We start from the raw sequence: 13,840 nt of genomic DNA, 5'->3' as shown, positions 1-13,840 counted from the left end.
TTGTTACAATGGTCTGAAACTGCAGGCTCAGAGGCCGGCAAGGCAGGCGGGGAACGTTGGAGTCCTCGGTCACTGAAGCAAGCAAGCCTCATGTTCAGTTTAAGCTTCCTGGCTGCCGGCCGCCATCTTGGCTGACAGTTAATTTGCATATCGCCCCTGATTAGCCAATGGGAAAGGTAGCGGTCGTACGCTAATTACCATGTTTCTCTTTTATTAGATAAGGACTAGAGGCCCAGTGCACGAAATTTGTGCACAGGGGGGGTCCCTAGTGACCAGTGATCAGGCTGATCAGGTTTCCTGCCTCCTCCTTCCCTCACCACCCACACACCACCACCACGTGGTTCCCACCTCCTCCTTCCCTGCACGCTGCCACCATCCCCAGTACCCTGTCCCAGCCCAGCCTGGGGCCCAGCCCAATCGGGACCTACTGGCCAGGGGGAGGGACTGGGAGATTGACCGGCAGTCCCCTATCAGGCAATTGGGGCCTGCCGGCTGGAGGGAGGAGCCAACCGCCACCACAGCAGGCAGACAGCAGGCCAATTGGGGCCTGACAGCCAGGGGAGGGTCAGGGGGTGGGCCCCGGGAAGTTGGCCGCTTGCCCCGAGGAGGGAGCCGTCCCTTGGCCCCTACGGGAAAGGGGCCGCGTCCACTGCCACCCACCCCCAGTTCTCCTGCAGGCTGGGGGCAGCTCCTGCATTGAGCATCTGCCCCCTAGTGGTCAGTGCATGTCATAGCAACCAGTCATTCCGGTCGTTCTGGTCATTCTGTCGTAACTAGTCGCCTAGCCAGTGGTCGGCAAACTGAGGCTCGGCAAACCATAGCTCACAAGCCACATGCAGCTCTTTGGCCCCTTGAGGGTGGCTCTTCCACAAAATACCGGCTCTTCCACAAAAATACCGACTTCTGCACATGGGCCACAAAGTTTCAATCGCACTGTCCGTGCATGCCCGCACGTGGTATTTTGTGGAAGAGCCGCCCTCAAGGGGCCAAAGAGCCGCATGTGGCTCGCGAGCCATGGTTTGCCAACCACGGGCCTAGGCTGATAAATATATAACTTGAATTTCACTCCCTGCTAACATTTACCAATAGTTTAGAGTAGATACATGTGATATCTTCTTCTAGGGATAGGAGCTGAGGATAAAACAACTTTTCAATACTTCTTACTAACATTTATTTTCATTTGAAGAATAATACATTTAACTCAGTGATTATTTTCAAATTCCTAAAATAGGTTCAACATAAAAGTGTAGTTCATGGTTGTCTGTAAAGAAGAATCTACAAAGGATAGGAAAAACAAAGCTCAGTATTTTAGACAAATATTTCCTAAATTTCTATGATTTCAAGTTCAAGTACATAAAAATGAATTTCCCTTTGTGTTTACAATAAAGATTGGTTAATTGGAAACAGTAGAGCAAAATTTTTCCATATGCAGGAGATATTACCCAAGTTTCAGAGCCGTCTCAGTAGATTAGCCAGCTTCAATTTACAGAGAAACTTAGATCTGATTTACGTACATAATGAGAGTTGGCACAGGGCTGAGCATATAAATGGTCACATTCCAAGTATTTTCCCCAATCATCTGTGACATATCTTCAAGATTTAAAATTCCATCTGCTTTGTTCCCCAACTAATATAACCAGGTTCTAGTTATGAGGAAAAAGGCACATACCATGCAGATGCTTTATGAGGAATGTTCTCATTGCTTTTTTCAAGTTGGTTTGCATTAGTGAAAAGACACAGCGTGGGACTTATTATTAAAAAATTATTCAGAAAACAACAACAACACAATAGTAGTTGCTCAGAGGAATTAAACCCAAAATCACATGGCCTACAAATAAAAAAGTTTCAAATGTAAACTATGTACACTATCTGATCCAACTGAAAGGCAGGTTGTCAAAATCATTCATACAGTGTTATTTCACACTAGAGCAGGGGTGGGCAAACTTTTTGACTTGAGGGCCACAATGGGTTCTTAAACTGGACCGGAGGGCCGGAACAAAAGCATGGATGGAGTGTTTGTGTGAACTAATATAAATTCAAAGTAAACATCATTACATAAAAGGGTACGGTCTTTTTTTTCAATAGTTTTATTCATTTCAAACGGGCCAGATATCCAGCCCGCAGGCCGTAGTTTGCCCATGGCTGCACTAGAGGCCCAGTGCACAAAATTCATGCACGGGTAAAGTACCTAGGCCCAGCTGGCAATGAGGGCCGATCAGGGCCTTCCAGCTGCTGGCCCGGGCCTTCCTTCTGGCAGCCAGCCAGGGCCTTCTTTAGTTCTGCACCGCCCCCTGGTGGTCAGCATATGTCATAGCTGGAGATGGAACTCCCAGTCTCCTGGTTGAACTCCCGAGGGGACAATTTACATTTTAGGCCAGGGGTTCTCAACCTGTGGGTCGCGACCCCTTTGGGGGTCGAACGACCCTTTCACAGGGGTCACCTAAGACCATCGGAAAACACATATATAATTCCATATTGTTTTTGTGATTAATCACTATGCTTTAATTATGTTCAATCTGTAAGAATGAAAATACATCCTGCATATCAGATATTTACATTACGATCCATAACAGTAGCAAAATTACAGTTATGAAGTAGCAACGAAAATAATTTTATGGTTGGGGGTCACCACAACATGAGGAACTGTATTAAAGGGTCGCAGCATTAGGAAGGTTGAGAACCACTGTATTAGGCTTTTATATATATAGATGCGTTGGGACTGCTGTGAAATACTCTGTTACTAAGGAGGTAGTTCTGGCTTGGAGACACTGGCCACTGGTTGGCAGCTCTAGCCAGATAGCTTAGGACCTAACTTTATGCTGAAAATTACAAAGAATCAAACAACAAAGGTCCTAGGTCCTAGGATGAGTGTCAGAAGAGCCAAAACTAAAAAAAAAAGAAATAAAAGAAAAGAATTAATTATTTTTTAATTGCTTTCAGAGAAATAAAGAGAAGGATGTTTTGGCCATGACCCAACAGGGGATGAATGTCCCTCTGGACAGAAATTATGTGAACTGAAAATTCTCCATAGTAACCAATCTAATTAATTATTCAAAGCTAGAGTTTTATTTTCTAAGGTTAAGAACTAACTATGGTCTCCTGTTTCTATCATTAAAAACTGGTTTCTTCTTTATATCTGCTTACTTAGGCATCAATGAGAAGCTTCTCATGGGATCTTAAAAGCAACTTTATCACAAAGACCCCACTTTCAAGGTTAAGTGTGCCATTTTGTAGGCTTGATTTAAGGGATAACTAATAGAAAACGTGTCTTGGTTCCAGAATCAAAAGTTTTAAAGTCTACTTTATCTGTAAGTACAGAAACAACAGATATTAACATTATCACATGGTATTATAAGATCTTTTGAATGAAGGAATTAACTATAATTCAGTGATGTTTTGGAAATAAGTGAATTTTTTTTATATTTTAAGAGAAATTAGAACTAAAATGTTAATCACTCAATAACTTGGAAAACCAGTATTTCTCCAACTCTGGGTTAACATGAATTTAGAGTGAATTGACACCATTTCAGGGAAATTAATCCATGCTAACAGAATTTTATTGCACAATACAAGTAGACAATGTGTAGTTTTTCTAGCAAGAGAAAGAGAGTGTTAATACTGAGTGGTCACTGAAATGACCTTAGAACAGTTCCTCACATGGACTAGAATGGAGTCACAATGACTACAAATGTACCAGACTCTACACACAGAAATGAAATTCAACCCAAATTAAGTAGCTCCCATCAAAATAAAATGGGCACTGAGTGGGCTACACTTGTTAAGGGGATAATATGATACTCAAAAGAGGACGACTAGGCAGCCAGCAGTTGGTCAAACAGAAAATGCAATCACATGTGCAAAAAGGGTAAAAACTTCCTAGAAACCAAATTCCTGGACACACCTGCTGTCCCACAATGTCTCAAACTGGATCTCTGGATCTGAATGACCTTTTAAAATTAGGAACAAGTCTTCTAGGGAAGGATTCAGTTCATAACCCAAACTCATTTCAAAGTCACTTCTCATAAAAAAACTAGCCATGTATTTAGTTTCTCACAGCTCCAATATGCTGTCTGTTCTAACACATATCACTTCTCCGACCCGTGCCCAAGGCAGGGACATGGGCCCAGCCTGGGCTGGGGTCCTGCGGCCACACCTACCAGGCTTGCTCACCCCAGCTCCTTCCTGAACACATACCTGGTTCCTTCTTGCTTCCCTTTCCTCCCTCTCGGCTCTTCTTCAGCACCGCCTTTAACATTTTCGACACTCCTTTGTTTCTAAAGGGAAAAGGAGGGGTTGGGAAGAGGTATTAACGGCTGTAAGTTAGAATATAACCTGCATATTGACACTAGCGGTAACTTGAGTTCAAATAAACAGATCACGTAGGATAAGATAAAGGTACCTTGAGTTTGACATTAATTTTCTATGAATAAAGATGGGGAACTAAATGCTAAAGACACAAGAAGTGTTTCATCACTCTTAATGAAGTTCACTGTCTTACTATAAAAGTAAAAACAAACAAAAAAACCCACAACAGTGCATTCTCAGCATTCCACATCTAATTAAGGTTCTGAGGGTAGATCTGGGCACATCACAGTCTGGTGTCTGGCACAGGCATGCGGGTCCTCCCAACCCTAGTTCATCAAAAGAAAACATTAAAACTGAGAATCAAAAAGATAACGATTAAGAAGGAAGCGACATGGTCCAAGGCATGTTTTACAGATGCTACTGATTATATAACCACAAGGAAAACATTTGGGAAGGCTATCAGAATGAAACATAACTTATAAGCAATTGCAAAATAAATACAGTGGGAACACATTTTAAAACTGATGTCAGGGGATGTGATCAAACAGCACACACCAGCATGGGCTTTTACCACAATCAGTTATGAGTCTCTTGGGGGGTGGGAAGGAAAGCAGCACAGGCCAGTAGCATTAGGGCTGAATCCTTTCAATAAAACAGCTGTAGTTTTAAACAGGGTTGTACTGAGCATGTAAAAAAAAAAAAACACAGCACAATGGCCCAGGCCTAAGATGAAACATGAAACCATCCGACAGCAAAGAGACAGACAAAAGGACCATTATTTCATCCTTTGGGCCGTCTCCTTTAGTTCTCTTCCCTCCACTACGGAGATGAGATGGCTGGACAACTCCAAACAGGGACAAACCTGAGTGGGTTGTGTTACCCAGCACATCACCGCTAATGCACTAAAGAGAAGAAGGTGGAAGGCAAGCAGGCTGCTGCTGAATGAAAACGAAGGAAGAAAGAGGAGAGAGCAGGGAAGGGAGGGAGAAACTCCGACATAGGTAGAGCAGAGTCACAAGCCTGCCTCGTTCGCTGAGTGGTTCAAGTGGCCTCCGGGGACACCCTCGTGACCTCTCAGCCCCCGAGTGGAGCACAGGTGCTGAGGGGATCGCTGAGAGGCTTGGAGAGTGTGCTGCCCGCCATTCACAGAATCCCACCACAGTGAGTGTGCGGGGTGACCGTCCTTATCATTTGGGTCCAGGCCTGTATTTATTTTTCCAAGCCCTTTGTTTTTCTGATGAAGACACAGGACCTGGGAGGCTGACTTGCCCAGGGGTCAGGCAGCTAATGAGCACAGGCCCAGAATCCAAACTGCAGACTCCCAGAGAGCGAGGGTCCTCCATCCTTCCCGTGGACCCCACTTCTCTCCTCCGAGCAATGAAAGCTTTGGGCAACAGCAATCAAACAAACAAACAAACCTCAGAAATACTAGGGAGATAATCAGCAGAATTTGGAGAAAGCGATACTAAAATGTACCAGCAAGTCTTGACACATAAAGGGGGCACGGCTTAGAGCCTAATTCTTTTTTAAAATGCTACTTTGAGCCCAGCCAGGCATGGCTCAGTGGTTGAGCTTTGACCTATGAGCCAAGAAGGTCACAGTTCAATTCCTGGCCAGGGCACATGCTCAGGTTGGGGGCTCAACCCCTAGTGGGGGGCATGCAGGAGGCACCCAATCAATGATTCTCATCATTGATGTTTCTATCTTTCTCTCCTTCTCCCTTCCTCTCTGAAATCAATAAAAAATATGTTTGTTTGTTTTTTTAATGCTACTTTGAATGAACCCAGAGGTAAAAAGATTCCACCTAAAGGGCCAACACTGAATCTGGAAGAGGACTGAGTGTTCCACAGGGACACTGTGGAGACGCAGATTTCTCCTGACGGTCACACTTAAAAGAAACAGTGCAACATGTGGTATAAAAGAAGAGTAGGCAAAATCAAGTAAAGAGATGCCTCGTAAGCACAGACATTTTTTTTCCTCCAAATAAGTCAATCAACATTCAGGGTTTGCCATTTAGCAAAGACTATACACTTTACAAATAAAACAAAGAAAAATCTTGAAGAGCTCATCCAAGGCCCCTTTTGAACTCTTCCAGAATAATCCTGATTAATCACCCAGTTGGCACCAATCCACAGCCCATCCATCGTGCCACTTGGAAATAGGTCCCACAGGGCAATGACTGGTAGACACTGGCTTGGGCAGCTCATCCCAGACACCATGTACGCCTCTTGTGGGGGAGCTCAGCTGTTTTCTATAATCACATCTTCCACATCAGTGGTCTTAAGTTGAGTAAAGTGAACGAGGCTATCAAATATTTGCTACCATTTTTTTCTGCTTTCCTCCATAAATATCAAGTCAAGGGAAAGAACTTAAATGTATACTCAAAAGCTATTCAAACTATGACCTGGAGACACCAATTGATTATACTTGAGTACAAAAGTAAGCACCTCCTACACACACACACACCCCTGGAAGGGGAAAAATAAGACTATTCCCAGTCAGTTAAATTCTAAAATTGACACAGATCAGAGTGGAGCTATGCAAAGTCACCAGGAGTCCCAATGACATAACTGAAACTTGATTCCATCAACGTACCTAAGGACTGTGCCCACCTGAAGGGGGTGTGGGGTCAGAGAGAGCAACTATAGTAATGGGCTGGAAGGGCCAACAATGGCGGTATAGAGTCCAGAGAAGCCCATCTGACACTTACAAACACACACTATGTACTTACAAACTCACACCCACATCAGGTTCTGGAAGGGGACCCATCAGGCTTGCAGAGCCCAGTGCTATTAAACACTGGCATCACACAGCTACTTTCCCATGTCCTGATACTGTTCACTGAGAAGCGCCTCATAATTTGGCTCCTTTGTCAGCCTAACAACAGTGCGGAGTGTGCTGGTCCAGTCAACCCCATACAACCGCCTGGCCTGATGACAGACATTCTGGGAATAAATAAATGGATGTCCTGACTTTAAACAAAAGCTCTCATGAGTTCTGTTAAAGCAAGTCGCTTTGCAAAGTATCAACTATTGGAGAATATTGAGTTTCTGGCCCCAGTATGAATACCAACAGGAAGGCAGTGGTAGATTCTTGAATGGAAATGCCACCATGAAGCAGTCATGAAGGCAACCGGCAGGCTCTCCCTGAATGACATCTTCTGCATCATCACACACATCCTTTCCACAGCAGCGTCAACTACTATCATTTTCCCCTAAAAAGGGAGAACGATGTCCTGCCACAGAAGTCAGCCAAATAGAAATGATGCAAACCAGCCTTCCTGACACAGTAATTCAGACCCAACTGACTAAATGACAAGCCCAGCACATTGAAAAGGAGTGGCCAGAAGCTTGCTGCTTGAGGACAATACATGGGGTCAGGAAGTAACTACAGACAAGCATTATAGGATAAAACATAAAAAATAGTGTCCTTTTTCACTTTAACTACAGTATGGACCAAAATACCCAGGCTTACCTCAAATAAATGCTGGCCAAATAGAATCCCTCTGTTTCTCCCCATAAAACCTTAGTTTCTAGGATAGCAAGTAATATAAATATATGATTGGATTTGAATACTTAAAATATTTGAAAAAACAGAACTTCAGCTGTCATTTCTGTAAGTTATACACTTTTGATAAAGAGAGGAACGGCCAGCCTCTAGGTCCCAACAACTGAAATTAACCAATGGGAGAGAATTTCCTATAATATTCATTTAAAATAAAGTAAAATGTGAGGTCATGCCATTACCCTTTGAAGACCAATGATCTGAAGTCATCCTATTTCCTTATTTCTCTGCTATCATGCAACATCTAACTTTCCCAAATGCCACAGAGTCTTCCTTTTAAAAGCCCCAGAAGTTAAACCAACTATCAAGCTTACTTTCCCTTCTTGGATTTCTTATTTAACGCATAAAGTCTTTGGGGATAGGCACAATGTCCCATGTGCCTATGTGTTAGCATTCTACACAGTGATTACCATGCTATCTATAATAATAAAAGGATAACATGCTAATTAGACCAGACATCCTTCCTGACGAAGCCAGGGCAGAAGGGAAGCCAGCCCAGGTCCCAGGTGCCTACGGGTGGCCCGAGGGAAGCCAGCTCAGACCACGGGTGCCTACTGATAGCCAGAGTTGGGAAGCTCGGGTCCCGGGTGCCAGAGGGAAGCCTGTGCCGGCAGCCGGGGGAAGGAAGGCCTACTCTTGCACGATTTTTCATGCATCGGGCCTCTACTATAAAATATAATATAAATTAGCCTCAATAAAACAGTGGGATGAATTCAATGCAAGCCAAACTCTATTCTATAAGTAATCATAATGGCAGTTGGTCAGACATGACTAACTTGTCTGAAATCACAGACTAGCAAAAGCATTAAAAATATTCCTCCTCTGGACTGCCATCCTGCCTGTTTATACAATTCCAAGTTGAACCTCTGAGCTGAGGGTAGGGACTATGTTTATTGGTTAATAGATACAAACGGAAGGCAGAACACAGGCTTTGCACCCACTCTGTTCTCAATATTTGTTGACAGATTTAACGAGGCTGCAGTGAACACAGATGAGAGATTTCTTCCAAATCAAGCAATTAAGCAACACTTATCGGAGTTTATAAGTTACGAAGAACATTCCTATATATTCTCATTCACTAGGAATGCAAGGAACCTCAGTTAAATCCTTGTGACATCAGGCAGTGGGATATGAAGGAGGAACATGCTGCCTTTTGTAAAATCCCTTCATGTCCACACCTGAATCAACCTTAATATCTCACGGTAAGAATAAGATCTTCTTACCCAGTTATCCTGAATAAACACTTCCCTTATGCACACTCCAGTTGAAAGAAATTCTCCCACCAAACTATCCATCTGACCTCAGAGCAAAGCTGTCTCTGAAGGGTCTCTCTTGTTTTGTCTACATAAATCAAAGCCAGAGTAGCAATATTTACAAGTGAAAACATTGGGAACTAAGATGTACATAGCTTTTGTTGTTGTTAATCATCATCCAAATATTTTTCTTCTTTTTAGAGAGAGTGGAAAGGGAGGAGGAGGAGGACTTCAGGGACATGCTTCTTTAGGAGGGACCCAGTAAAGATTGGCTTATGAATTCAAACTTAAGTCATAAGATGTGAGAGAGACACATCAATTGGTTATCTCCTGAAGTCAGCTCTACCAGGACAGGCGATTGAACCTACAGAAGGTACGTGCCCTTGACTGGGATCAAACCTGGGACCCCTCAGTCCATGGGTTGACACTCTATCCACTGAGCCAAACTGGCTAGGGCAAGATGTACATAATTTTAAAGAATTTTTTTTTTTCCAGAGAAGGAAGAGGCATCAAAAACATCCTCAATTTTAGGGACTTGACTTTTTTTTCTCAACACAGTAAGTAAAGTATGAGACATCTAAATAGTCTTGTCTTCTGTATCTGCCTTCAGAACTATTCCTTGCATTAGCAACCTTTAGTGTTTCTCAAAAGAAAGGAAATAGGTGGTGGCAGTGGGGGCTGAAACAACCTACAAGATAAATAATACAGAAAAGAGCAAATAATAGAAAACAAAGCAGAATAGAGATCACATTGGAAAGTGGAGGAGGGAGGCTGTCAAAGGGGGCACTGGCTGGTGGGTGGAAATTCACGGGAAACTGCATTCTAGAAGCTTCCTGAAAGCAAGAGCCATATCTCAACATTCTTTTAGAGATCCCAAGAGGCTGGGAAAAACCAACTCTTGATGAATACTTGAAATTCCAGGAGGTCTTGCTCACATTTTTCCCCCTATGGTGGAAAAAGTCTAGGAATCAACAAACCTAGTCCAATAGCCCTGGCCTTAGCACTGTGACTGGGAACCGGTCACTGAATTTCTCTAGGATTCAGCTGCTTTGTCTCGAAAAGCTGTGGGAGAGGAGAGTGGACTATTGATCAAGCAACCAGAAAGCAATCGTGATAATAAGTAAAGAATCAGCCTTTGGTTTTGCTTAATTTGCATAGTCGGGAAATATGGTATCATTAGGCTATAATTTATTCCCTAAGACGCATAGGCCCAACCATTTGGTCTTTATTCAAACCCATTCTACAAACTGTACCTCTCATTCTACTGTTCTTTTCTTTATAGTTAGGTTTGCCTTAGGCAAAACGACTTCAGATGTGAATGTGAGATATTAAAAGCATAGTCAATTGACAGTCACAAGTGATGTAAATTTAACACTATTTGGGGCAGGAAGACTGAACTTAAATGTTTAAGTTCTGATGTACCAAATTAAGTGGAAACTTCCTATTAGATTAAAACCACTTTCAACCTCTATTTAAGATATTCTCTAGGAAGATACACAAATTCTTTTAGGAAAAGTGTTTTAAAATATCCGACTCGTGCCCTGGCCAGGTAGTTCAGTTTGTTGGAGCATCGCCCTATACACCAGATGTCGAGGGTTTGATTCCCAGTCAGGGCATATACCTACATTCCAGGTTCAATCCCCAGGTCAAGGCACGTATGGGAGATAACTGATGTTTCTCTCTCACATCGATGTTTCTCACTCTTTCTCTCTTCCTTCCCCTCTCTCTAAAAGTCAATTGAAACATATCTTCAGATGAGGGTTAAAAGAAATATCTGACTCCCCTAAGTTGGTCTTTCAAGTTGCTGGAAAATGACTATACCCGTTTGTTTAGGGACATTCTCATTTTGAAATACTACCTGGCAAAAAAGAAATTTCACTTTTGGAGGAAAATATGAAGAATATACTTCCTTCTGGCTACAAGAGCCCTTTTTGTATATTGTGAAGGAATTTGGCAAACCAACCTCTAATACTGCCTTCTCCACAAAGCCTTCACAGGCCATGGTGGTCAAAAGATGTCTTTAATACCACATTCCACGTCGTACTGATACATGGTTACCAATTAGAATCATAGAGAAAAATGTTGAACTCTATAAATCCCTATAGCACCTAGCAAAGCACCTTATAAGATACAACAAACACTAAAATATATAAACAAACAAACTTTAAATGAATGAGTAACAGGGTTGTTATGAAGGGTAAATCAAAACCAAAGGCAAGTCTCTCCTACAATGGGTTGAGCTAATAGTTTAAGAATTCTTCTGGTACCAAGTGCCAATTTTCAAGTTTATGGTCAAAATTACGTGGCTTATACATGATGAACAGCACAAGGAATCAAAACTGAACAGGAAGAGAGCGAGGCCCTTCAGAGAGAACAGAGGTGGTATCCTAAAGACATCAAAGAGCAAACACAGACCGGGTAGTGGATGGAAAACTGGTCCTTTTTAATGAACTTTAGAATTTTGGATGTGGAACAATTCCGGAAAATGACGACGTCCACACGATAGCTAATACCATGGTTTGGTGAAGTAGAATGTCCTCAAGTGAGGGTTGTTGGAAGCAAAGAAGTCAAGAAACTTTATTCTTGGTTGGGGAAGGATCATTCAGATGCTAATGCCGGAGGCAGGATTTGGGATATCAACCACTATCCTCTTAACTAGTGTTTGTTTACATGTCAGGTAAGATGAAGAGTTTTACATACATATATAATCTCATTTTATCCTCAAAATATCACCTATAAAAACTCTTTTCATAAATAACAAAAGTTTACAGAGATTGACAGCTCTCCGAAGGTCACACAATGAACAGAGGAGGAGCTGGGACTTGAACCCCAGGCTGGCTTGAAAGTCCCTGATGAACCTGGGGAGAGAGGAACAGAGAGATGACCAGGAGAGCACAGAATACTAGCCTCAAAGACAAGGTGGCTTTTGCTTGGGGGTGACAGTGTAGTTGTTATGGATCCAGTCCAGGAAAGCTGAAAGCCAACATCAACTCTGGGCCCTGGGGGCCGTAAGGCCAAAAGCTCATGGAGAGCCACCTCCGGTTTGAAGATGAATGTGGTCCCATCCTTTCCCACACAGCTCTGTGAGGGCATGACTAGGGCCACAGGGTGCTCCTCAGCGTCAAGTTTACAACTGGAGACCCGAGTCCCAACCTTCATTATGGCTCTGAGCTCCGTAACCACCACACTTGATATGCTCTTCTCTTTTCCCTTCTCCTTCCTGTTGAATTTTCCGATTGTATCATACAATAGAGCTCTGATTTCTTTTTTTTTTAATATATTTTACTGATTTTCTACAGAAAGGAAGGGAGAGAGACAGAGAGTCAGAAACATCGATGAGAGAGAAACATCGATCAGCTGCGTCCTGCACATCTCCCACTGGGGATGTGCCCGCAACCCAGATACACGCCCCCGACCAGAATCGAACCTGGGACCTTTCAGTCCGCAGGCCGATGCTCTATCCACCAAGCCAAACCGGTCTCGGCACACAATAGAGCTCTGATTTCTAACTCACACTGACCACTTTCTTGCTGTGTATCAATTATAACTCCCCGAATGGAGGTAGGAGGAGGTTTTACTTAAAAAAAAAAAAAAAGGCTTTGGGTAAGTGGCTTTGCCTTCCACAGATGCTTCTAATGGGAACACTGCTCCCTTTGCTACTTGACTGGACAATTTCAGATCTCTTCCCCCTGTAGGTGTTATATTTTAAGGAAGAAACTATTTCTTGCTCATAAAACCACTGTAATTACAGGAGCAGGTAAGCCATCGCCACAGCTGGAAAAAAAGAGCCCCTGGAGGAATCCATGGCTGGGCGAGAGGCCTTTCGACCGAGAGGCGAAGAGACATTGAGGACATGTCAGAAAGTCCATTTTTCAAAAAGTGTTAAAAGGCCCTCGGTCAATCACTGCCAGCCGGATGACGTCTGGTATTGTAAATCTAAAGAAATTAAATTTTTAAAATTGCACTGCATCTGGCCTCAAAGTGAAAAAGGTCAGACAACTTCAAAGATGCCCGGTGAAAGGCAGCTATTCATTACCGAGAGATCTCCTGCTTCTGTAGCTGACAGACGGATCTTTCACTTAAAGCCCGAATACAAGACATCAAACCCCTCCTCCACTGCTGTCAGCAACTCCCCACGATGCTCTGAACAGGTTACAGCCTCCCCATGCCCTAATTTCATTAGGATGGGAGTTCTCCATACCCATGCAGGCTTTTTGTTTTGTTTCTTAACTTCCCAGGTGATTCTAATATGTGGCCACCATCACTTAACTTACTACTTACTAACTATATTCCAGGCTCTACTCTAAGCATTATATGTATATACTAGGGGACCGGTGCACGAAATTCGTGCACTGGGTGTGTGTGTGGGGGGGGGGAGTGTCCCTCAGCCCAGCCTGCCCCCTCTCACATACTGGGAGCCCTCAGGCATTGACCCCCATCACACTCCAATCGCAGGATTGGCCCCTTGCCCAGGCCTGACGCCTCTGACAGAGGTGTCAGGCTTGGACAGGGGACCCACATCTCTCCCGAATCACTGGCTCTGGTCCCTGCCCAGGCCTGAGGCCTCTGGCCCAGGAATCATGCCTGGGCAGGGGACCCCCATCTCCCTCTGATCGCTTGCTCCACTCCCCGCCCAAGCCTGACGCCTCTGCCCCAGGCTTCAGGCCTGGGCAAGGGGACCATCATATCCCCCTATCCCCGGCTCCACCCCCCACCCA

General features: G+C 43.7%; 1 protein-coding gene across 1 annotated transcript in view; it reads right to left on the bottom strand.

The window, feature by feature from the left end:
- Positions 1–13,840, bottom strand: part of TANC1 (tetratricopeptide repeat, ankyrin repeat and coiled-coil containing 1) — a 176,040-nt gene that overhangs the window by 152,222 nt on the left and 9,978 nt on the right. The window contains exon 2 of the mRNA XM_015565775.1: positions 4,195–4,274. Coding sequence (XP_015421261.1) covers positions 4,195–4,255 — 61 coding nt within the window. The 5' untranslated portion in view covers positions 4,256–4,274. The remainder of the gene's footprint in view (positions 1–4,194; positions 4,275–13,840) is intronic.

This window comes from Myotis davidii, unplaced genomic scaffold (genome assembly GCF_000327345.1).
Source record: "Myotis davidii unplaced genomic scaffold, ASM32734v1 scaffold59, whole genome shotgun sequence".
Taxonomy (NCBI): domain Eukaryota; kingdom Metazoa; phylum Chordata; class Mammalia; order Chiroptera; family Vespertilionidae; genus Myotis; species Myotis davidii.
This window is presented reverse-complemented; position numbering and strand designations above follow the sequence as displayed.